This window comes from Symphodus melops (assembly GCF_947650265.1).
Source record: "Symphodus melops genome assembly, chromosome: 7".
NCBI lineage: Eukaryota > Metazoa > Chordata > Actinopteri > Labriformes > Labridae > Symphodus > Symphodus melops.
The window spans coordinates 29,059,259-29,084,258 of NC_136697.1; the positions used below are offsets into that span (position 1 = coordinate 29,059,259).

A 25,000-nucleotide genomic window follows, 5' to 3' on the forward strand; every position below is an offset into this window, starting at 1 on the left:
CGTCGTCCTCGCTCTGACCATCCGGCTGACCCTGCAGCACAAAAACACACGTTCACATTTATTATTCGCTGCTCCCTTTGAAGCCACGCCCCTTACCCCTGTGTTCGATCTGAAGCCACGCCCACCTGTGCTCCCTCTGAAGCCACGCCCCTTACCCCTGTGCTCGATCTGAAGCCACGCCCACCTGTGCTCCCTCTGAAGCCACGCCCCTTACCCCTGTGCTCGATCTGAAGCCACGCCCACCTGTGCTCCCTCTGAAGCCATGCCCCCAGTACATCCTCTGAAGCCACGCCCCCTAGCCCCCTGTGTTCCCTCTGAAACCACGCCCCCAGTATCTCCTCTGAAGCCACGCCCCTCCCCCTGTGTTCCCTCTGAAGCCACGCCCCTCTCTCTGTCTATAAACTCTTAACATAAGCATAAAGTATAAACTATTTTAGGGATTTATTAAAACAGACTCAAATGTAATCCATTAAGATTTCATGAATTTTATTATCAATCACAGCCTCCCTGTCTACCTGCTCGTTCTCTACCCCTTACACACATGTCATACCTGAGGGGCGGGGCCAGCGGTAGGGAGGGGCAGGGGCAGTGCAGCAGATGATGAGGGGGCGGGACTCTTTGTCTGCAAGGTGTTGCTTGTGGTTGACGGGGCTTCTGATGCTCTCTGAGGGGGCGGGGCTAGAAGCTGAACTCCTGTCGGCTGAACAGGAGCTAGAGACGGCTGCTGATTGGCTGATGGTCCCGTGGCCTGTGGCAGCGGCTCTGATCGACTGGATGATGTGGAACTTTTGGCCTCTATGGGTTCATCATCATCGTCATCATCGTCTTCATCCACTGAGAGACAGCACATTGATCATGTGACCTTAGCTCTATGCTAACAAGTTAGTCTGCAGTACACTTCATATCAGACACTCACAGCTAACACATTAGCATATTTTTTAATATAGCATCTGTGAAATGTTAGCATCTTAATGCTAACACATTAGCTCTATGCTAACTGTAAGTAGGTCCTCGGCCCAGTCTCGATGGATGTGTTATGCACCCTGTGGTCATATCTGCTGACTGAGGGAAGTACCCAGAGTTCATAGCGCTGTGACATTTCAAGAATGTAAAGCTAAACAAACACCATAAAACCAACATTGTGTTGTCATGGTTACAGAGAATTCAAAAAGTGCTATCCCGCTGGTATTAAACCTCTTGGCCTCATGCAGTCCATGTGGCGGGTTTAGAGAGGACATCGAGAGTCAGCTTGAGGGTCTACATCTCTTTGTTAGCATCCTTTAACACTAGCATTAATGTCAACATGTTAGCATGACGAGACCGAACAAGGCTGCAATAACAGCTGGAACATCAGGGAACATTATGTCTAATGCTAAGCTAATTCAGTGCTAACAAACGTAGCAAACACTGGCCTCACTTTGTGAAGTTTAAAGACAAATGGTAGCAGCTAAGCTAGCCCTTCTCTGATTGGACGCTGTGACTTCCTGCATGTCTTACGTTTGATGAAGTCCACTCTGCTCAGCGCTCTCCTCTGACGCTCGAAGCTGGTCGTGAAGTGATCCATCTTCTCGTAGCCGTGCTGGACCTGCTCCAGGTGAGACGTGTCCGTGCCCTCCACGATCCTGAACGCCAAAACAACAGTTTAACAACACCTGGCGACTCACCTGCGGCGCCATCGTGGTGACATCACAAGCAAACGCATGACATCACAGGCTGACACTCACTTCTGCAGCAGCGGTTTGGTTGTCTGTGGAGGACAAGACAACGTTTGTTATTCTCAGAGCAGCTAAAAATCCCACAACACTCATAGCTGTTTGCAACCCGTTACCACGGCAACACAAGTCAAAGTCTCACACTCCAAATATCAGATCACTTCCTGCTTCATCTTTGAGAAATAAGCGGCGATCTGCACACTGTCTGAGTGAGACAAGATCCACGTCTCTTTCAGAATCCGTTATCTAGACCGCTTTTTCTGTTCGGGGTCGTGAGGTCGCTGGAGCCGCTCCCAGCTGTCATTGGGCGAGAGGCGAGAGGCGGGGCTACATCCTGAACTGTCACAATATAGTGATGACGATGTTTCCATAGACGATCGCCTGTCATTTCTGACTCCTCCCTCTCTGACTCCTCACCCTCCTCCCCCTCTGACTCCTCCCTCTCTGACTCCTCCTTCTCTGACTCCTCCTTGTCTGACTCCTCCCTCTCTGACACACCTGTATATTCTGACTCCTCCCTCTCTGACTCCTCCCCCTCTGACCCCTCCCCCTCTGACTCCTCCCTCTCTGACTCCTCCTTCTCTGACTCCTCCTTGTCTGACTCCTCCCTCTCTGACACACCTGTATATTCTGACTCCTCCCCCTCTGACTCCTCCCTCTCTGACTCCTCCCCCTCTGACTCCTCCCTCTATGACTCCTCCTTTTCTGACACCTCCCTCTCTGACACACACCTGTATATTCTGACTCCTCCCTCTCTGACTCCTCCCCCTCTGACTCCTCCCTCTATGACTCCTCCTTTTCTGACACCTCCCTCTCTGACACACACCTGTATATTCTGACTCCTCCCTCTCTGACTCCTCCCTCTATGACCCCTCCCCCTCTGACTCCTCCCTCTCTGACTCCTCCCTCTCTGACCCCTCCCCCTCTGACTCCTCCCTCTATGACCCCTCCCCCTCTGACTCCTCCCTCTCTGACTCCTCCCCCCTCTCTCTGATCTGAAACCAGCGATTATGAAAGTGAGTGAATGTTTAAACCTAAAGAAGAATGAAACACGACGGACTGAGGAGAAAACCAGTGAAGAAGAAAGTGGGCGGAACCGCGGTGCGTTCAGGATCACCTGCAGGAACACGGCCATCTCAGACTCGTCCAGGGACTGGATGGCGGTCTCCACCACCTTGGCGGTGTTCTCCAGGTGCTCGCTGTACCTCCTCCTCAGGCCGCGGATGTAGTCCAGTTTCTCCTCCTGCTCGCTGTTGATCCTCAGAGTCATCTCTCCCTTCCTCTCCTCCAGCAGGGCGAACAGGTGATCGAACGACTCGCACACCTTCGACTTCTGCCTGCGCCCGTTCTCCTGAACACACACACACACACACACACACACACACACACACACACACACACACACACACACACACACACACACACACACACACACACACACACACACACACACACACACACACACAGCGCTCAGGTGAGCACACACACACAGACACACACACACACGCACACACGCACACACACACACACAGCGCTCAGGTGAGCACACACACACAGACACACACAGACACACACACACACACACACACACACACACACACACACACACACACACACACACACACAGCGCTCAGGTGAGCACACACACACAGACACACACACACACACACACACACACACACAGCGCTCAGGTGAGCACACACACACAGACACACACACACACACACACACACACACACACACACACACACACACACACACACACACACACACACACACACACACACACACAGCGCTCAGGTGAGCACACACACACAGACACACACAGACACAGACACACACACACACACAGCGCTCAGGTGAGCACACACACACAGACACACACACACACACACACACACACACACAGACACACACACACACACACACACACACAGCGCTCAGGTGAGCACACACACACAGACACACACAGACACACACACACACACACACACACAGATTTCTGTAGACTCACGTCGACCGCTCTGCATGTCTCCTCCAGCTGACTGATGATCGCCTGAGTCCTCTCATTGTTCCCCACCAGCATGGAGATACAGTCAGTGAGCTCAGCCTACACACACACACACACACACACACACACACACACACACACACACACACACACACACACACACACACACACACACACACACACACACACACACACACACACACACACACACACACACACACACACACACAGTTTAGACTCAGGGGGAGGAGTTAGGGGCGGGGCTACCTGTGAGCACCATGACCACATGGGTCTAGTTTGTGATTGGTCGTAGTCAAACAATCTCTGAGCAGACGACTGTTTTATGTCAAGTTTATGTGACCATATTTGAACAAGTGGGTGGAGCTAAAGACAAAGCATCACTCTCACCTTCTGTGTGAGGAAGACGCTGTCATATTTAAAGGAGGGGGCGGAGCTAAAGACAAAGCATCACTCTCACCTTCTGTGTGAGGAAGACGCTGTCATATTTAAAGGAGGGGGCGGAGCTAAAGACAAAGCATCACTCTCACCTTCTGTGTGAGGAAGACGCTGTCATATTTAAAGGAGGGGGCGGAGCTAAAGACAAAGCATCACTCTCACCTTCTGTGTGAGGAAGACGCTGTCATATTTAAAGGAGGGGGCGGAGCTAAAGACAAAGCATCACTCTCACCTTCTGTGTGAGGAAGACGCTGTCATATTTAAAGGAGGGGGCGGAGCTAAAGACAAAGCATCACTCTCACCTTCTGTGTGAGGAAGACGCTGTCATATTTAAAGGAGGGGGCGGAGCTAAAGACAAAGCATCACTCTCACCTTCTGTGTGAGGACGACACTGTCATATTTAAAGGAGGGGGCGGAGCTAAAGACACAGCATCACTCTCACCTTCTGTGTGAGGAAGACGCTGTCATATTTAAAGGAGGGGGCGGAGCTAAAGACACAGCATCACTCTCACCTTCTGTGTGAGGAAGACACTGTCATATTTAAAGGAGGGGGCGGAGCTAAAGACAAAGCATCACTCTCACCTTCTGTGTGAGGAAGACGCTGTCATATTTAAAGGAGGGGGCGGAGCTAAAGACACAGCATCACTCTCACCTTCTGTGTGAGGAAGACGCTGTCATATTTAAAGGAGGGGGCGGAGCTAAAGACACAGCATCACTCTCACCTTCTGTGTGAGGAAGACGCTGTCGAGCGGAGCGACCTCACAGTCCTTGTGAGCGCCGAACACCTTACACAGAGAACAGGTGGGCACGCCGCAGCTCACACAGTAGATGTTGATCTTCTCCTCCTCGTGATCCTCACACATCGGCTGCTGCTGCTTCACCTCAGGGACGGGCCTGCTGCTGGGGGGGGCGGGGGGGGGGACATGTTTATCAGGCCGTCTCACTGACCCACTTTCATAATAGATCCAGTCTGAAGGCTAACTGCTAACAGCTAGCTAACACCTGCTGCCTTCATCACACTGCTGTAAACATCCTGTTGACTCACGTGTCACCTCTCCCACCTGACAGAGTCTGTCCCTGCACCTGAACGCCTCACAGAGTCTGTCCCTGCACCTGAACGCCTCACAGAGTCTGTCCCTGCACCTGAACGCCTCACAGTCTGTCCCTGCACCTGAACGCCTCACAGAGCCTGTCCCTGCACCTGAACGCCTCACAGAGCCTGTCCCTGCACCTGAACGCCTCACAGTCTGTCCCTGCACCTGAACGCCTCACAGTCTGTCCCTGCACCTGAACGCCTCACAGTCTGTCCCTGCACCTGAACGCCTCACAGAGTCTGTCCCTGCACCTGAACGCCTCACAGTCTGTCCCTGCACCTGAACGCCTCACAGTCTGTCCCTGCACCTGAACGCCTCACAGAGCCTGTCCCTGCACCTGAACGCCTCACAGAGTCTGTCCCTGCACCTGAACGCCTCACAGAGTCTGTCCCTGCACCTGAACGCCTCACAGTCTGTCCCTGCACCTGAACGCCTCACAGAGCCTGTCCCTGCACCTGAACGCCTCACAGAGCCTGTCCCTGCACCTGAACGCCTCACAGAGCCTGTCCCTGCACCTGAACGCCTCACAGTCTGTCCCTGCACCTGAACGCCTCACAGAGTCTGTCCCTGCACCTGAACGCCTCACAGAGCCTGTCCCTGCACCTGAACGCCTCACAGTCTGTCCCTGCACCTGAACGCCTCACAGAGCCTGTCCCTGAACGCCTCACAGAGCCTGTCCCTGCACCTGAACGCCTCACAGAGCCTGTCCCTGCACCTGAACGCCTCACAGTCTGTCCCTGCACCTGAACGCCTCACAGTCTGTCCCTGCACCTGAACGCCTCACAGTCTGTCCCTGCACCTGAACGCCTCACAGTCTGTCCCTGCACCTGAACGCCTCACAGGCCTCAGTCTGCTTGTGTTGTTGTTGTTAGTAAACAGCGGGTTCAGTGACTCAGCAGAAAGTGGAGCTGAACAGTTTCATCACACTGAGGTTAAATCTGGACATCTGAGCGTGTCACTCTGTGATGTCATCAGAAAAAACTACCAAAATAAAAGCCATGACTGACCAATCAGGTGAAAGTTTGATCTGGTGCTTTTTCAAGAACATAGCTCAGTGTGTACAGGTGTGTGTGTACAGGTGTGTGTGTACAGGTGTGTGTGTACAGGTGTGTGTGTGCAGGTGTGTGTGTACAGGTGTGTGTGTGCAGGTCTATCCAGATGTGTGCAGGTGTGTGTGTGTACAGGTGTGTGTGCAGGTGTGTGTGCAGGTGTGTGTGCAGGTGTGTGTGTGTACAGGTGTGTGTGTGTACAGGTGTGTGTGTGTACAGGTGTGTGTGTGCAGGTGTGTGTGTGTACAGGTGTGTGTGCAGGTGTGTGTGCAGGTGTGTGTGCAGGTGTGTGTGTGTACAGGTGTGTGTGTGCAGGTGTGTGTGTGTACAGGTGTGTGTGTACAGGTGTGTGTGTACAGGTGTGTGTGTGTGCAGGTCTATCCAGATGTGTGCAGGTGTGTGTGCAGGTGTGTGTGTGTACAGGTGTGTGTGTGCAGGTCTATCCAGATGTGTGCAGGTGTGTGTGCAGGTGTGTGTGTATATGTATATCCAGATGTGTGCAGGTGTGTGTGCAGGTGTGTGTGTATAGGTATATCCAGATGTGTGCAGGTGTGTGTGCAGGTGTGTGTGCAGGTGTGTGTGCAGGTGTGTGTGTGCAGGTGTGTGTGCAGGTGTGTGTGCAGGTGTGTGTGCAGGTGTGTGTGTGCAGGTGTGTGTGCAGGTGTGTGTGTGCAGGTGTGTGTGCAGGTGTGTGTACAGGTGTGTGTGCAGGTGTGTGTGTGTATAGGTATATCCAGATGTGTGCAGGTGTGTGTGTATAGGTATATCCAGATGTGTGCAGGTGTGTGTGTGTATAGGTATATCCAGATGTGTGCAGGTGTGTGTGCAGGTGTGTGTGCAGGTGTGTGTGCAGGTGTGTGTGTGTTACCTGCTGCTGCCCTGCTTGTACATGTCGATGATGTTCTCCACCAGCAGGTTCCTCTGCAGTCCATACACTCCGTGTCGATCCAGAACGACCTCATGGCGGCACGACGGGCAGCGGAATCGACCGCCGGATGTCACCGTGGAGCCGCTCCTTGTCGACAGGTAGGGATTGGATGCCTGCAGGGGGGGGCGGGGCATCAAGCAAGTACAGAAGTGTATGACAACAAGAGAATGAAACGCACCTGAGACACACACCTGTCAGCCTCCACAAACACACAGCTGGTTTGAGTGTTACTATGACAACAGAACATTCAGTCTGAGTGATGTCATCGAGTAAAGAAACACCTGGACAGGTGAGACAGGAGCATCAACCTCAATCAACCAACCAATCATACTGTATTCACACACAAGTTCACTTCAACGTGTGTGTGTGTGTGTGTGTGTGTGTGTGTGTGTGTGTGTGTGTGTGTGTGTGTGTGTGTGTCTCACCTGGAACACGTCATTGGCACATTTGCGGCACAGGTTGTGTTGGCAGGGCAGGATGACCACAGGTTTAGTAAACATCTCCAGACAGATGGGACAGACGAGCTGCTTCTCCAGACTGTCCATGGTGCCGAGTGTGGGGGGACACCGGGGGGACAGTGGGGGGGCAGTGGGGGGGACACCGGCGGAGACACCGGGGGGACACCGGGGGGACAGCGGGGGAGACACCGGAGGGAACACCGAGGATGACAGCGGCGGAGATAAATCCCAGAGGTTGGACAAAGTTTAGGGGGACAAAGCAGCAGCGGAAGGTGAGCGCTGTTAGTGTTGGAGTCTGCGCAGTGAGGAGCTCACGGTCTGTTTTTAGACGGACTGACGTCAGCCGTTGCCGTGCCGACATGCCCTTATATGTCAAAGGTCACAGGGGGAGTCGGACAGGACAGGATGGGGGTCTAACCAGCACAGGGCTTATTAAAGGGACAGTAGCCTGTATCAGGAGGAGGCTGCAGCGCCCCCTGCTGGAGTAAGTAAACAACAAAATAAAAGATTAAACCAGACCCACAAATATTCCATAATTTATAGTTTTTTTAATTGATAAAAATTACAAACAAACTCTTTCAAACTTTGCAGACTGCAGACAAGTGCTGACAATGTTTCCGCTGACAGGGTGCATAGACCTGTCTCTGTGTAAGAACAGCGCCCCCTGCAGCACAGGAGGGGTCACGAAACCGGTTTTATTTAACAAAGTGACATCATCAAACCATCAACTCTCACAGCAAAACTTTATTTACATAAACACATGACGACAAACTGGATATGAACTTAATAATTTGATTATTCTAAACGGACAAACAGAGTTATGGTGACGTCTTATTGTAGAAACACCAAACAACCAATCAGAGACTGAGTTTAATAAAATAAAAGATTAATATTCAGAGTTTAAACTGAAATGAACTCTCTCATGAAAGCAACAGTCGGACAATTTGGAAAGCTGAGGAGTCCGAAAACACAACGGTGTAACGTTGATTAAATGAATCCTGTTTGTTCAAAATAGAAAAAAACTCATAATTTAAAACATGGGTCTGGTTTGCACATGAAGCAAGATTTAGATCTTCCTCAGACAAGATACCAAAAAAAAGTGAATCAGATTGAACAAGTCTTGGAACACATTGCAGATCTTCCTCAAGAACTGGATCCTGCAAGGAATACGTCCAAGACAAGATGTGAAAAACGCTCAAACACAAAAGACGAGATGCTGCTTTAGCTCTAATTTAACGAAAAGCAAGATTTTTATCTTGATGGGACTTGACCCTAAGAAGATGTTTTAAGTTAGGATCTTGTTGTAATGAGGATTTGGATCTTGCTGAGATCATGTTTTTACGAGGGCTTGGATCTTGCTGAGATCATGTTGTAACGAGGGTTTGGATCTTGCTGAGATCATGTTTTTACGAGGGTTTGGATCTTGCTGAGATCATGTTTTTACAAGGGTTTGGATCTTGCTGAGATCATGTTGTAACGAGGGTTTGGATCTTGCTGAGATCATGTTTTTACAAGGGTTTGGATCTTGCTGAGATCATGTTTTTACAAGGGTTTGGATCTTGCTGAGGTCATGTTGTAACTAGGGTTTGGATCTTGCTGAGGTCATGTTGTAACGAGGGTTTGGATCTTGCTGAGATCATGTTTTTACGAGGGTTTGAATCTTGCTGAGATCATGTTTTTACAAGGGTTTAGATCTTGCTGAGATCATGTTGTAACAAGGGTTTGGATCTTGCTGAGGTCATGTTGTATCGAGGGTTTGGATCTTGCTGAGATCATGTTGTAACGAGGGTTTGGATCTTGCTGAGGTCATGTTGTAACTAGGGTTTGGATCTTGCTGAGGTCATGTTGTAACTAGGGTTTGGATCTTGCTGAGGTCATGTTGTAACGAGGGTTTGGATCTTGCTGAGGTCATGTTGTAACGAGGGTTTGGATCTTGCTGAGGTCATGTTGTAACGAGGGTTTGGATCTTGCTGAGGTCATGTTGTAACGAGGGTTTGGATCTTGCTGAGGTCATGTTGTAACGAGGGTTTGGATCTTGCTGAGGTCATGTTGTAACGAGGGTTTGGATCTTGCTGAGGTCATGTTGTAACGAGGGTTTGGATCTTGCTGAGATCATGTTTTTACAAAGGTTTGGATCTTGCTGAGGTCATGTTGTAACGAGGGTTTGGACCTTGCTGAGATCATGTTTTTACAAAGGTTTGGATCTTGCTGAGGTCATGTTGTAACAAGGGTTTGGATCTTGCTGAGGTCATGTTGTAACGAGGGTTTGGATCTTGCTGAGGTCATGTTGTAACGAGGGTTTGGATCTTGCTGAGGTCATGTTGTAACGAGGGTTTGGATCTTGCTGAGGTCATGTTGTAACGAGGGTTTGGATCTTGCTGAGGTCATGTTGTAACGAGGGTTTGGATCTTGCTGAGATCATGTTTTTACAAAGGTTTGGATCTTGCTGAGGTCATGTTGTAACAAGGGTTTGGATCTTGCTGAGGTCATGTTGTAACGAGGGTTTGGATCTTGCTGAGGTCATGTTGTAACGAGGGTTTGGATCTTGCTGAGGTCATGTTGTAACGAGGGTTTGGATCTTGCTGAGGTCATGTTGTAACGAGGGTTCACATGAATTAATTATCTCTTTACTGACACACAGGTGAAGGAGTTCAAAGAGCTGATTTATGAAACAGGATATTTTGTTTAAAAGTCAGATTGTTGCTTTAATGTCAAACTTTAATTCAGTGTTTAGAAACTACTTAGTGATCTTAGTGATTTTTTCACAGTGAACTGTTCATGCAGATCCACCAGGTGTTGTTTGGAGATCGATGACAGATCGATCAGGTGGGTCGGTGATGCATTTCCTGTTTCCTGCCGGCTTCATGTATACGTGTCTCCATATCTACGGTGTCCATCGGTGATCAGTTGAGTTTTCTCACTGGCGTTTGTCGGCTGCTGAATGATCGGAGCTTCGACGTCTGCACAGAAACACAAACGAGGATGGTTGATGTTCAGTTGGTGAGAAGCAAGATCTAAATTTATATTCAGTGCTCAAAGGTTAAACAAGATCTGCAAACACTGAGAGAATGAATCAGGGGCACATCAATGATCTTCATTATTTAGGGGACAGGAGGGAGGGGGGGCTTCTAAGAGCCTACAGTCTCTGGTCCAATCAGATCCAGAGCATTCAGGAGCAGAATCTAAAGTTAGAAGGAGGACATACTGGCTGCTGCATTGTTGAAGAGAAGCTTCAACACAGCAGGTTTCCTTCATGATCACACAGGAAGAGAGCAGCTCTCTGATTGGCTGACTGATCACACAGGAAGAGACCTGCTCTCTGATTGGTCCTTTAAGGTTTTTAATTAAGGTGCTCTCATTGATTTGGCGATATTAGATCAGATATTTACAGATCGGATCAACAGTCAGACATTTGCCTTTCAAACGTAAAGCTCAGAACCTCCTGTGTTCTCACCATTGTCTGGGTCATTGCGTAACTCCTCCTCCAGGTCATCAGGGGAGACATAGTCTGACTCCGCCCCTTCACCTGTGGGCGGCGGCTTAAGTTTCCCACAGCAGCAGTTACAGCAGCAGCAAAGACAGCAACAGCAGTAAAAGCCAGTCAGAAGTCCACACAGCGCGAACAGACCCTGAGACAGGAACAGGATACAGATCAAGATCCAGACCATGAGACAAAAACAGGATACAGACCAAGATCCAGACCATGAGACAGAAGCAGGATACAGACCAAGATCCAGACCATGAGACAGAAGCAGGATACAGATCAAGATCCAGACCATGAGACAGAAGTAGGATACAGACCCTGAGACAGGAACAGGATACAGATCAAGATCCATACCCTGAGACAGGAACAGGATACAGATCAAGATCCAGACCATGAGAAGAAACAGGATACAGATCAAGATCCATACCCTGAGACAGGAACAGGATACAGATCAAGATCTCGACCATTAGACAGAAACAGGATACAGAAAAAGATCCAGACCATGAGACAGGAACAAGTTACAGATCAAGATCTCGACCATGAGACATTAACAGGATACAGAAAAAGATCCAGACCATGAGACAGAAACTGGATACAGATCAAGATCCAGATCTCAGACATTTAAACCAGATTATTTAAAGAAAAGCTGCAGGTCTTTTAAGATCCTGATCCTGGTACTTTGGTAGTCCAGGGTCCCCCATGGTCTGTGAAGCCACACCACTCAGCTGGTCTTCAGCGTTATTAAACTGCATGTTTGAAAACAGTGAAAGTGTTGCAGCAGCTGAGAGAACAGAGCAGAGTGAGAAGGTTTGAGGGGGCGGGACAAAGACTTTCATTGGATACAACATTACTGAGAGCAGTATAGAATTATATAATAAAACAACATCGATGCTGTCAGAGCAGAGTGTGTCTGTAATGTCAGTCAGTAAAAATACGTATTTGATGACATCATGAAATATTCCTTGATTGGCCAGTGTAAGCCCCGCCCACCTTGGCCCACCAGGTTGACAGCATGAAGTAGGTGTTGACGTTGTCCTCTCCAAACTGCTGGGCCACGTAGAGTCCCAGAGAACCGTATGAGTCGTAGATGTTCCTCTTGGTCAGGTCGGACAGAACGGCGTGAGCTGAGTTCAGCTCCTTAAACTTCTCTGCTGCGTCCGGGTCGTCCGGATTCTTATCAGGGTGGTACCGCAACGCCAACTTCCTGTTGAAGTTTGCACATATCTCATGTTAACAGACACCTCATGTAAACACACAGGGGGCTGCAGGTGAGTGGGCGGGGCTTTATATCTCACCTGTAGGACTTCTTGATGTCGTCATGACTGCAGCCTTTCTGCAGTGCGAGGATCTGATACAGAGACTCTCCTGAGGTGGACAAAGTTCGCTGCCTCCCGTCAGACATCCTGACACCATCACCTGTAGCAGGTACACACACGTGTCAATCAGAGCTCTGGCCTCACACACACCTGAACTGAGCAACAAGCAGCACCACAGTCACAAACAGGATTACCCTGCTTCAGCGCCCACTCCTGTGCAAAGGAGTCAAAAGACACCATCTAAAGTGATTCTCCATCCTGGTCCCAGGGACCCGCTGCCCTGCATGGTTCAGATGTGTCCTTCTTCCAACACACCTGATTCAGATGATCAGTTCTGTATCTAGACCCTTCTCCTCTGTCGTCCCCCATGTGTAGGAGTGAATCAGCAAAGTCCATCCGATCTGCTCAGTCTCTTTACACCTTGAAGAGAAAGCTAAAGACCCAGCTCTTTATGAACACCTACAACCTTGATGAGGCCACTGACAACAGCCAGGACAACCAGGATATCCAGGACAACCAGGACAACCAGGATAACCAGGACAATCAGGACAACCAGGATTACCAGGACAACCAGGATATCCAGGACAGCCAGGACAACCAGGATTACCAGGACAACCAGGACAACCAGGACAACCAGGATTACCAGGACAACCAGGACAACCAGGACAACCAGGATAACCAGGACAACCAGGACAACCAGGATAATCAGGACAACCAGGGCAACCAGGGCAACCAGGATAAATACACCTTTTAGGATGCTGATGGAGCTCTCGAGAACAGCTGAACATGTTGATGACGATATACAGTACTAACTTAAATACAAAGTGCTCTGTCTCTGGTCACTTCCTGTCAGCACCTGCAGGTCCAATCACACTTAAAGAGCATATTGCAGGTTAAAGACAAAACTTAACTAATCATAGGAAAATACGTTAACAATACTGTTTTTAAAGAAATTCTGAAATTAATAACCCACAGGGTCTCCTGGAGACGTTTTAGTACGTTTTCGCACGTCTTTGCTTTTTACTTCCGCATTCGGCTGTGACGTAACATAAGGGAGTCCCGCTGAATCCCCGTCTGTTTAACATAGAAAATCATGGATCCGAGTGTCACTCCCGTCAATAAAGAGGAAGAAGACATGTATTCCTTTACATATAATGGTCCACTGGCTTATTATTCTGAACCTGTTAGATGTGATAGAGAGCAGAAACAGGCAGGATTAGAGGAATAACGGCCTCAGGAGAGAAGCTGTGGTGTGAGGAGAGACCCGGAGCAGGCGTCCTGCTGAGTGACAGGTGTCAGCTCGCCATATATGGGCTCGTGCTGTGTTCACATCAGCATATGTAAAGTTTGTAATCACATTCAATCAATTCAAAAACAATTTGTAGAAGGTACAAGTGACGATCATTCCCCTTTACATTGTATGGGAGCTGCTTGTAAAAACGGCAAATCTGTACAACGTATTACGGTGCCGCGCTGTGCGCGCGCGCGAGAGAGAGAGAGAGAGAGAGACAGACAGACAGACATAGAACCCGATTACACGGCCTGTGCAAGTGCAGCACCATGTCTTAATTGTTTATTCCTCATGCAGCCCAGTGCTCACGTTGTTATAGAAAATACAGTGTATGGTGCAGGATCACGGCGCACGTAATCCACACAAACATGCACAACAGCGCACACACTCCACAGTTTAATGCGTGCACATATATTAGGCTACTACAAAAAGTTTAAAGTTTTAATTGGATAGAGGACCGACGTAAAGCTTGTGTTTCTGTTTGTTTCCAAACCGCGCGTTCCGTCTTTTCCCACTGCGCACACACAAACACACACACACACACACACACACACACACACTCCACAGTTTAATGCGTGCACATATATTAGGCTACTACAAAAAGTTTAAAGTTTTAATGGGATAAAGGACCGACAGAAGTAAAGGTTGTGTTTCGTTTCGTTTCCAAACTGCGCGTTCCGTCTTTCCCCACTGCGCACACACACAAACACACACACACACACACACACACACACGCGCACACACACACACGCGCTCTCTTGTAACAGAGTTGGATTTATAATAAATCGTATGACTACATATATTAAAACAGACTGTCCGGTGTCTATTACGCTCACACTAGAGAATATACAGAGGATTCCAGCAGATCAAATCATTAAACGCTTTCTGTCTGCGTATATAATATTTTATGTTAAACAGCCAGAGATTTAAATCATTAATAAGGAAACGTTTTTGTGTCTGATACCGAAATATTCAACGTGTCTGTTCGATCGTTTCTGAGGTTGTGAGAATAATTCACCAAAACACACTATGAATAATCAGCCACTTACACTGCACCTGAATGTGCGCCGCTCAAGTTACAAACTATAGCAGGGAGGCATCCTGTCTGTTCTCACTCACTACCACGTGTCATTACACCTCTTTAATCATGTTTTAGCCTGTTTTTTGTGCTTTAATTCTTTTGTGCTGCCTTCTAAATGTTTGTTTGTAAAGTGTTTGATGCTCTCGGTGCAAGACAAGTTCCCCCAGGGGCAATAAAGGCTTCATTCATTCATTCATACACGGACGCATAAAGCCGATCAAAGCAGAGTCAGAGAACGGGACTCCCTCATGTTACGTCATATGACGCGTTGTTGAAAAAAAAGCACGTTCTAAACGGCTATGCTAAAACAGCCACTTTCTCCTCTAAATTAGAGCACTTATGTGTTGTAGAACATATTAAAAAAATAACCTACTTATTTTACAGCCATTAACAGACTATATAAAATATTAATTAAAAATTTTTTTTAACCTGCAATATGCTCTTTAAAGCTGTCTGTTTGGACTTCCTGCCATTGTCTCGTCTCGTCATTGTTTTGGACAAACTGTTCCACATCACTCTGAACTTCATAAACGAACACATCAGGTGCACGTCTTCATCATCACACATAAAAGAGCAAACAAAACAAGAAACTTCAGCAAAATGTTTCAGGACAAAACACTCCTTCAAACACTCCTTCAAACACTCCTTCAAACACTCCTTCAAACACTCCTTCAAACACTCCTTCAAACACTCCTTCAAACACTCCTTCAAACACTCCTTCAAACACTCCTTCAAACACTCCTTCAAACACTCCTTCAAACACTCCTTCAAACACTCCTTCAAACACTCCCGAGAACATTTGTGGCAGACGGTTGTTCACACACGCGTCCGTCACAGTGTGAAGACGAGGACGTCCATCTTGAATTTCCCTCGGGATCAATAAAGTATCTATCTATCTATCTCTATCTATCCATCTTTATATCAGTTCTACGTGTTCACCATTATCATCACAAGGACAATAACATCGTCCTCTCAGCCTGCTCGCTCACTCTGAATTTCACTCAAAGTTTCCCCCTGCTCACCTCGACTTCATGCAGAAGGTTTTCGAAGGCGGCTGGCAGGAAGAAGTCGAGTATCGTTTACACATCACACTGAAGCTATGGGGACGTTTTTAGAGTTTTGTCAAAACAGTGTCAGTGACAAAAAGAAAAATCCAGGAAACAGGTGAAACACTCTCAGCTGTAGCAGTTTTTAAAGATGTGGGTTTTTTACAGGTGAGACACATGATACACATGATGATGTCACACAGGTAGGGAACATTGTGGAGGGTTGTCAGGGAAAAGACAGACTATAGAGTGAGAGAGTACCTGCCTGTTACAGCCTCCTGTCCAAGAGTCCACCCGTCCTCTACACGTCCTCAAACCAATCTACCTGAGGTCTGTCTGTCTCAGGTGTCTTACCTGTGTCTGCCTGTCTCTACGTGTGTCTGCCTTGTCTGCCTGTCTCTACCTGTGCAGGTGTGTGTGGTCGTTCTGAGGCAGGACGAGGATCTCTGACAGTCTCCATCAAACATTCAGCAGCTGCTCGGATCAGGTGACCAAGAGCCGCCACGCATGCTCAGGTTTCCCTGAGACGCTCCGATGGACTCATTGTGACAGGGAGGGGAGGTTGACATGACAACAAGGTTGGTCATAGATGGGGGCGGGGCTTAGACAGTGTAGAGTGACAGTGCACCACTGCATTACTGTTGCAGATCTTTAATGTTTCCAACATATTGTCTGTCGTCACTGTCGTCTCTGCTTCAGCTCTGTAAGATATAATTACCTCTGGAGCTGAGTGGTGACCTCTAGTGGCCGGAGTTTTGATGACAGGAGAAAAGATGGAGGACAGGGCATGCCTGACGAGCAGGTGCGATGTATGGGGAAGAAGATCTGTTCATAGGGCCCAGATAAATCCTGGAGACGCTCCAGGTGACGACACACAGGGTTCATTTTACGAACTATAAGACAAACACCTGCTCACCTGAGCGGATATGTAGGCTCTAAGTCTACTGACTTTAAAGAAATGACACAGAGGTAATGTCAGATCAGAATCGGATCCAGAACAGTGGTTTTAGTCAGCAGGACGTGTTTATGATGACAGCTTCAATCAAAGTCAGTCTCAGAGGTGACGAGTGGGGTTCGACTTGCTGCAGACAGATCACGTGGGATTGACAGGAAGTCTCGTAATGCTGTAACAGTTTTGAACAAATAAAAGGGAAGAAATCTAAATGTTAATCAGGATTTTGCCTTTATTGATAGAAGCATTCAGCGTGGGACAAAAGTAGAACAGACTGTGTTCAGTTAGTTTGATCTTTTAAACAAACGACAGAGAAAAGAGTTCAGATTTAAGCGGTTTGTTCAGCAGCATCATCAGAGTCAGAGACAAAACCGTCCCGTGAATCAAGAAGTCGGATTTATAAAAACACGATTTCCAAGCAATGCTACAGGATACACATCAGATATGCTAATGAAGGGGGTGGATCAGCCAATCACAAGGCTGCAGGCTGGTCACACTGGCATCTGCAGTTGTGAGTACTCATCCTGCCCTTCCTTCTCCTCCAGGTGAGGCTCTGCATCATCAGCATCCAGCTGTAGGACCAGAGGTTAGAGGTCAATACTGCAGGTTGTTGTCATGGTAACATTGTGGGGTTGATAAAACAAACAACATTCAAGCATATAACTACTGTTAGCATACCTAACCAAACTATTATAAATGTAACTACAGCAATTAAGCTGTTTTTGCTAATGTGGACGAGCTAACACCAGCACACTGTAGATGGCTAGCATATCCAACATCAAATTATTCCTGCTAATACTGACTAGCTAACTTTAGCTAACCAGAAACAGAATTGAACATGTAAAACTACCTATTTAAACACTGACCAGCTAAGTCTCAACAATTAGCATATTAGCAGGATGTTAACGCTTGCAGCTTTAGCATTAGATCAGCAGGTAATAATATGCTTCATATGTATAGCACCTTTCATACAGGTATGCAGCTCAAAGTGCTTTCCAGTAAAACAAGACATAAAATGAACGTGAAACATAAAAACATGAAAAACATAAAGAGGTAGATATGCTAGGTATCAATACTGCTAGAGCTACTTCAATGTACTACAGTTAGCAAAGCAGGGCTGCTTTATGCTAGCTGCTAATGCGTTCTATATGTCTTCTGACAGTGAGCGCAAACATTTAGTGTTTATTTATGTATCTAACCCAGTTTCACCATCCCGCTGACACTAAATGACTTCATAGTGATCTTTAAACATTTATCACTTCAATCAGGAGTTATAAATACAACTCAGACTGACACTAGCTATCAGTTAGCTAGTTAGTTAGTTAGCTCACACTCTGAATCTCTCTCCAGCTGAAGATACGGGGCAGCACCAGCATCCTCACAGGGATGGTCAGCAGCAGCATGAAGGGGAACGCCAGCGCCGCTGCTGTTGCCATGACAACCCAGAGGAGAGACAGACAGATCAGCTGGACAATGGTGAACAGATGCATCCTCAGCGTCCTCACCTGTAACAGAGCATGGACACAGGTAGACAATGGTTAGTGACTGTTCGTGTAGGGTTGTCTGAAAGATCGACTTGGACTAGATGTTTAACAAATTCCCAGTCCCACAAGAGGCTAGCCAATTCATAATCAGGGCAACTTTCCCCATATCAATTCTAATACAAGTGTCAAGCAAAATCCCAGTCCAGAGAAAAAATCCATGTTAAGTCCCCCATTAAAGACTGAAGATCCAAGTTTTAATAGGAACCTTGTCAAGTCCTGGCCCTCGTTGTAAGTTAAGACCAACCAGTCCTAAATTAAGTTCAGGTCAAAGACCAAAACCCGGGTCAGAATTAAAGACAAGTCAATATTAAAAATTCCCTAAATAAGCATCCAATAGCAACAAGACGCAAGTCACAACCTCTGAACCACCTTAACTGTCGCTTTTTGATGAAAGTTGCAGCAGCACAAGGTCCCTGTTACTGCTGATACCGCAGCAACCCATCTGCCAGTCTCACCTGTCTGTCCCCCAAATCAACATGTGAGGTGCTTAGACCAAGAGCAAGATGTCAGTGAAACATTGAGGCACCACATGTTTCATGTCATGATTTTTTTATTCTATTCTATATAAAGTTTATGAAAAGTTTTTTGTTGAGTTATGAGTCAGTTACAATGTGAGTGAGGGACATGTATCCAGAGAAGTCACTATGAGTCTGACGGGTTTATGATGGACATGATCCGGGGGCTGACCTTGCGGACATAGCTTTGGTCAGGGTGGTACTTTGGGGGCATCAGCAGCAGGATGAGTCTGTCAGTGAGCTGGATCCCGTTCAGTGACATCACACCCATGTAGAGGAAGATCCCGAACAGGACCGCCAGAGGGATCTGACGTAAGACCTCCCCAATGACGATGGACAGACCTGAGAGGACAGAGGCAGGTCATACACAGGTTAACAAAACAACAGAGACAGGTCACAGAAAGATTAGTGAAAAGTCACAGGCAGGACAGAGACAGGCCAGGGTCAGGTCAGAACCTGGTCAGACACAAAGACAGGACAGAGAAAGGCCAGGATCAGGTCAGAACCTGGTCAGACACAAAGACAGGACAGAGAAAGGCCAGGGTCAGGTCAGAACCTGGTCAGACACAAAGACAGGACAGAGAAAGGCCAGGGTCAGGTCAGAACCTGGTCAGACACAAAGACAGGACAGAGAAAGGCCAGGGTCAGGTCAGAACCTGGTCAGAGACAAAGACAGGACAGAGAAAGGCCAGGGTCAGGTCAGAACCTGGTCAGACACAAAGACAGGACAGAGAAAGGCCAGGGTCAGGTCAGAACCTGGTCAGTTACAGGACACAGACAGGACAGAGAAAGGCCAGGGTCAGGTCAGAACCTGGTCAGTTACAGGACACAGACAGGACAGAGAAAGGCCAGGGTCAGGTCAGAACCTGGTCAGTTACAGGACACAGACAGGACAGAGAAAGGCCAGGGTCAGGTCAGAACCTGGTCAGTTACAGGACACAGACAGGACAGGGTCAGGTCAGAAACCGGTGAGAGACAGGACAGACGAGGATAGAGATAATAAAAGCAGTGATGTTTGTCAATAAACGAGACAGCCACAGTCTTACCAACTAAAACAGCCACCAGGAAGCCGGTCACCCTCTGCTCCTTCACTTCCTGGATGCGTGGCTTGTCTCCAGGGGCGACAGCTTTGCTCATGACAGTGAGGGCGTTGGTATGTGTGACAGAGCGAACCGTGGCAGCTGACAACCATGGCAATCCCAACATTGCTGAAAGGCCACCCACCACCACGATAATGAGGAGGTCCACATGGAAACCAGTACCTTTTGCCAGCATCCTCTCCTTCTTACTGACGATCAACCTGATAGGAAACATACATTTGTTATTGCCCGCCAAAATAAAAGAATATAAATCAAGTTAAAACAACGACAGGGCCATACGCTGTGATCTGAGACTCCATGAAGATAAGAATGAAGACCAGGATGGCCGGAAGGATGCTGGCGGCCATCATCCAAACAGGAAACTGCCCATCCGACCCCAAAGGAGAAATCAACCAACCACGCTTCTCTGGACTCGACACTGAGAATCCACTAGGCACATTCAGCTTCTGTTTGCCAACAAGGAGAAGATTACTGTGATGATTGAGTTTTCAGTCTATAAATGAACACAGGACACTCAAAGTGTATCTTTAAACCTGGGTGTAGGTGTCCTCAACGCTGTAGTCCACCAGAACCATGATGAGGATTGCTATGGGAACACCAAAGTCTCCGATGATCCTACGGAGCTGAAACACAAACAGAACAGCTGATCTGTAATCAGCTCTCCAATAAACACCCAAGACACTGATGACTGGACCAACTGCTCAAGCCAGAACTCCTTGTGATCATTTCGGTTTGTGTGTTTCTAGTGGATAGATGGATGGATGGATGGATGTGTGGATGGATGACTGGATGGATGGATGGATGGATGGATGGATGTGTTGATAGATGGATGGATGTGTTGATGGATGGATGTGTTGATAGATGGATGGATGTGTTGATGGATGGATGGATGGATGACTGGATGAATGTGTGGAAGGATGGATGTGTTGATGATGGATGAATGTGTGGATGTGTTGATGGATGGATGGATGGATGGATGACTGGATGGATGGAGGGATGGATGGTATGTAGTTGTGATAGCACCTTTATAAACCCCAGCCTCAGTACATGAGTGTGAGTGTACGAACCCTCCCGGGGAAGAACGAGCTGTTCTTGAACTTGCGCAGGTAGAAAGCGATGAAATACGTCCCAGCCATGAGCACAAATGAAAGCAGGGCTGTGTTTGGTTCTCCAACAACCTTCCCAGAATCCCTTGCTGCTGTTGTGTAGTTGCATTTAGATGAGGAAGCTGTGTTGTTACCATGGTAACAGTTTTGAAGGGGATGCTCCTGAAAGATCTGGGGGGTTAAAGGACAAAAAATAGAAACCAGATAAATGATGTTTCATCCTCAGTGTTCAGAGTTCACAATGAACAGATGAGCTCGAGACATGATACCTTGAGCCTGTGTGGACGATCCTAATACATCCAACCTATAAACCTAAAGCCTTGTACAGCTGCCAACGAGGGCTATCACACTGCCCTATGAGGAGCTGCGAGGTGTCAGGTGGGGAATCCATATAAAATAGCGCCCCCTATAGGTATAAGTTCTTTCATACCTTTCATGCATTTCCATCACTGCATTTGTTTTGGATTATTGCGTGGGTTCCAATCTGCATCCTTCGACCCCGCTCACATGCACGGAGGCCCAGAAAGGACGATGGAGCAGCTTTACTTCAGTAGAAGTATGAGTTTTATTTTGAAGGAACAAGCTGCTGACTCTATTAAGTTTGTTTCTCCATGCAGATGTGTTTGAGCTGTTGCAGTGTGATTATCTGGCTGCCACTGTAGCCTTGCATATTGGTGACCTTTGACCTCACCTTGACCAGTTTGGCGAATGTCTCGTAGATGAAAATGAGGGAGATGAGGAAGGAGAAGATTTCCTGAGTGAAACGGGAAACAAAGCGGACCAAGATGCTCCCCTCGAAGGCCACAGTCAGGACTACGATCAGCACCAGCCAGAACCCGATCCACACCCGGCCTGTCAGATACTCGATCCCGTTATCTTTGCAAAACTACAGAGAAGACACAAGACGCACACAGGAGGCAGTCAGCATGGCGCTAGTAAGATACTTTGTGTAGCAGCTGTCAGGAGCAGTAGTCACAGATTCAGTGATATCTCAGAGGGATCTCTTCATGAGACATCACACATCCCCTCAAAAGATCCAACAAGACTACCAAAACTACCAAAAGAAGCTCCAAACAGAATCCCAAAGAACAACACAGATGTGTCATGAAGCTTCAGATGAGGCAGTTACTTAAGTCAGAGATACAGAGAACACAGGACATGGTTTTAAATCAGTGACGTCTGTGGACTGTCCAAGGTAACAGGGACATATGAGTGTGTGTGCTCACAGTGTAGAAGGCCTCTTCAAACACCAGCAGCGGTCCAGAGAAGCCGATGATCAGCAGAGGCTGAGCGCTCAAAATGCTGAAGACTATACCCTGCAGCGAAGTGGCGACTATCAGCTCGGAAACGCCAATCAGACCGTCTGTTTTCTCACCTGTGTCACAGGAAGCAGACCACAGTGATCGTTCAAGTTACACGTCGCTGTTACCCTGTCCGCTGATTCTTTCCATCGGTGTTTCAGACTCACCCAGGAGTCCACCAAAGGTGATGGCAGGTGACAGGGCTGCGAAGTAGATGAAGATGATGGCGGCCATGCACTGAGGGTTCAGAGCATCTTGAAGGTCGCTGAGGTACTGAGGGTAACGCCGAGTCACGTCTTTGATCAGACCTCCGAAAAGACGGCCTGAACGCTTCAGGGGCTCGTCTCCGTGTTTGGAGGGAACGAGAGAATCTGAAAGATCAGGATGAGATTACTAATCTGACATCACAACATTCAAATGACATCAAGACAATGGCAGCAGGTCCATGATACCCCCAGATCACAAAGTCCATCTGAAGGTATTCTCTGTTAGCTGATCTCCAGAGAACACGTTCTCCATCTTTAAACTGAGCTTTTAATGTTAGTCTGTTATGTTTTATGGCAATGAATACGTTTATCATGACATGGTTGAGGGTTCGGGTTGCCACCACATCAACAGGTCGTACCTTACGGTGGAGAAAAGACCTGAGAGAGAAACACTGGGGTCACCTACGACATGGATGTTGGTTTGTTTCTTGAGCAGGAAGTTCAGAGATAACAGAAGTTAATGAAAGTTAAAAAGGCATCGTGGTCGCTCTTTCAGTGTTTTTAACGACTCACAGAGTTTGAGTTAGTTATGTACAGCAACATATGGGACCAATGCAAAGTGTTTGTCGATGCTGACCATGTCAGTGGTTCAGGCTCAAGTGAGTTGTGTTCCTGTGAAGACCAACCTTCATCCTGCGGAGCGCTGCTCTGTTTCTCCAGCAGCTTCCCGCTCTGCTCCTCCTCCCTCTTTCGGAGCATTTCTCGTTGGAAGCGAGCGACCGAGTGAAGCATTTCATCATCACCGACTTCAGAGGGAGGGAGGACCACGCTACAGTCCAGAAAACGGTTGATGGCCGCCAGCAGGTCCTGGCGGTCATCGGCCTGATATGCAGCCTCATGAAAGTGCTAAAAAGGGACATTTGTCACATTACTGTGGCTTCAGAGGAGTGGGTTATCATTCAGCGCCATCTGGTGGTCGAATCCAGACAACTGCAGAAGGTGTCAAATCTTCAGAGACTCACCTTGTCTGCCATGAGCGTAGAGATGGATCGTCCAATTTGGTGATAGTCCATGTTGGCGGTGGGCGGGCCCAACAGGAGGAAGAGGAACCTCACAGGAACAGGAACCTCCAGGACAGACTCCAACAGAACCGCCTCCTGCAGCCTCACGAAGGCCATGGAAGGCTGGTCCAGGAAGCCGACACTGCCTGCAGTCACACCAGAGAGAAGCAGTAAACCCACGGAGCCTGCTGTTCTACAGACCCATGCCTACAACTTTGTAACACGTACCCACAAGGACAACAGTGGCCTCCGCTCTCTCTGGGATCTTCTCCATCAGCTTCTCTTCATGTTTGGATCTGGAGTGACAGAGGGGCGGGGCTTCTTTCTGGACACATAAGTTTGTACATTAAATCAAATAAAACGGCTAAAATTAAACCAACGAGGTCTGTTTATACTTTCTGCTACGCTGATGACACCCCTCGTTTCCCTTCCACTCCTCCTGACTTTCAGGTTCTCAATGTCTGTGGAGATCTAAAACACAAAGTGAATGTCATCCTGAGCAGGTGTTAGCTGGCTAAAGTGAAGACGCTGCTTCACGACCCCCTCAGTTCCTTTACCAAGAACCCATTCCTCATGACCTCCAAGTGACACAATAAAATAAACTTACTTTGTCACTGAACTCTTATGAGGTGTTGTGGACAGAGACAAAACTAAAGAAACATGAGTGACCTTGAGTTCGACCTTCAGAGTCAGAGGTTAAGGTGTCATTTAAGGGAAAATGTACCAACACTCATTAACAGAATGTATCTGATTATCTGTTGTTTTGTTTACCTTGTTCATCTCTCCATCAGCCTCTCTGTGATTTGTGACATTGATGGAGTGCTCTGATTGGCCGATGTGTCTGTCAATCAAGTTGGCCATGTTGGCTGCAGAGATGTTCTTGCTGAACAGACTGTGGTCTTTCTCATCACTGGGATGACTGAACACAAACATAGACAAACAACGTCAGTGATAAAATGTTCCTGTTCATTCACAGAATCACGAATGGATGATTGACAGGCACTGATCAATAGAGGGCGCTAGGGCGCCACACGCCTAGAATGAGTGACCTTCACTGGATCCATTTTTTCCTTTACTACAGTAAATATTTGGTTACTGAGTCAGATGATTAATAAGCGAGGAGCATTCAGGAGCGCTGGTAAAGAGCTAGTGACACATCAGGTGCAGCAGACTTAGAAGAAGACGAGCAGGTCCAAACGTTATGTTCAGTTCTTCTTCTCAATCTGAGCGAGTGTGTGGACCAATCTTCTGCCATGAATGCACGAAAAACCACCCACGTCACATGAACT

At 47.8% G+C, this 25,000-nt stretch overlaps 3 protein-coding genes across 5 annotated transcripts in view; all 3 read right to left on the reverse strand.

Moving 5' to 3' along the window:
• The window catches only part of LOC306827332 (E3 ubiquitin-protein ligase TRIM63-like), an 8,144-nt gene extending 278 nt beyond the window's left edge, over positions 1 to 7,866 (reverse strand). Inside the window, exons 1-9 of one of the 3 annotated variants that reach the window (XM_079349064.1) lie at positions 7,676 to 7,866; positions 7,191 to 7,363; positions 4,902 to 5,076; positions 3,727 to 3,822; positions 2,830 to 3,063; positions 1,725 to 1,747; positions 1,498 to 1,622; positions 551 to 834; positions 1 to 31 (exon numbers count right to left, since the gene is read on the reverse strand). The exon at positions 1 to 31 is cut by the window's left edge and continues 278 nt beyond it. In XM_079349064.1, coding sequence (XP_079205190.1) covers positions 1 to 31; positions 551 to 834; positions 1,498 to 1,622; positions 1,725 to 1,747; positions 2,830 to 3,063; positions 3,727 to 3,822; positions 4,902 to 5,076; positions 7,191 to 7,363; positions 7,676 to 7,795 — 1,261 coding nt within the window. In that variant the 5' untranslated portion in view covers positions 7,796 to 7,866. Of the gene's footprint in view, positions 32 to 550; positions 835 to 1,497; positions 1,623 to 1,724; positions 1,748 to 2,829; positions 3,064 to 3,726; positions 3,823 to 4,901; positions 5,083 to 7,190; positions 7,364 to 7,675 lie in introns of all 3 variants that reach the window. The other 2 variants (XM_079349063.1, XM_079349062.1) reach the window with 2 other exon arrangements.
• Positions 7,867 to 10,535: 2,669 nt separating this feature from the next.
• On the reverse strand, positions 10,536 to 16,338 carry dnajc5b (DnaJ (Hsp40) homolog, subfamily C, member 5 beta). Its single transcript, XM_079348562.1, has 5 exons — positions 16,188 to 16,338; positions 12,488 to 12,608; positions 12,183 to 12,396; positions 11,163 to 11,337; positions 10,536 to 10,668 (listed from the first exon to the last, which is right to left on the reverse strand). The coding sequence occupies exons 2-5, from the start codon at positions 12,592 to 12,594 to the stop codon at positions 10,571 to 10,573; spliced, it is 594 nt and encodes a 197-aa protein (XP_079204688.1). The 5' UTR covers positions 12,595 to 12,608; positions 16,188 to 16,338; the 3' UTR covers positions 10,536 to 10,570.
• A 765-nt stretch (positions 16,339 to 17,103) lies between these two features.
• Positions 17,104 to 25,000, reverse strand: part of slc4a2a (solute carrier family 4 member 2a) — a 15,503-nt gene continuing 7,606 nt past the window's right edge. Inside the window, exons 9-22 of the mRNA XM_079348071.1 lie at positions 24,483 to 24,630; positions 23,940 to 24,036; positions 23,673 to 23,857; positions 23,337 to 23,556; positions 22,612 to 22,815; positions 22,370 to 22,518; positions 21,835 to 22,029; positions 21,105 to 21,314; positions 20,571 to 20,660; positions 20,317 to 20,483; positions 19,984 to 20,237; positions 19,110 to 19,279; positions 18,210 to 18,383; positions 17,104 to 17,450 (exon numbers count right to left, since the gene is read on the reverse strand). Of these exons, the coding sequence (XP_079204197.1) occupies positions 17,370 to 17,450; positions 18,210 to 18,383; positions 19,110 to 19,279; positions 19,984 to 20,237; positions 20,317 to 20,483; positions 20,571 to 20,660; positions 21,105 to 21,314; positions 21,835 to 22,029; positions 22,370 to 22,518; positions 22,612 to 22,815; positions 23,337 to 23,556; positions 23,673 to 23,857; positions 23,940 to 24,036; positions 24,483 to 24,630 (2,344 nt within the window). The 3' untranslated portion in view covers positions 17,104 to 17,369. The remainder of the gene's footprint in view (positions 17,451 to 18,209; positions 18,384 to 19,109; positions 19,280 to 19,983; positions 20,238 to 20,316; positions 20,484 to 20,570; positions 20,661 to 21,104; positions 21,315 to 21,834; positions 22,030 to 22,369; positions 22,519 to 22,611; positions 22,816 to 23,336; positions 23,557 to 23,672; positions 23,858 to 23,939; positions 24,037 to 24,482; positions 24,631 to 25,000) is intronic.

What these genes read in the sequence shown, in the direction of transcription:
- dnajc5b (XM_079348562.1), bottom strand. Translation starts at nt 12,594, where the DNA reads ATGTCTGACGGGAGGCAGCGAACTTTGTCCACCTCAGGAGAGTCTCTG. An exon ending in GACATCAAGAAGTCCTACAG is followed by an intron (nt 12,397 to 12,487) that starts GTGAGATATAAA and finishes AAACTTCAACAG; the next exon opens with GAAGTTGGCGTTGCGGTACC. An exon ending in ACGCAATGACCCAGACAATG is followed by an intron (nt 10,669 to 11,162) that starts GTGAGAACACAG and finishes GTTTCTGTGCAG; the next exon opens with ACGTCGAAGCTCCGATCATT.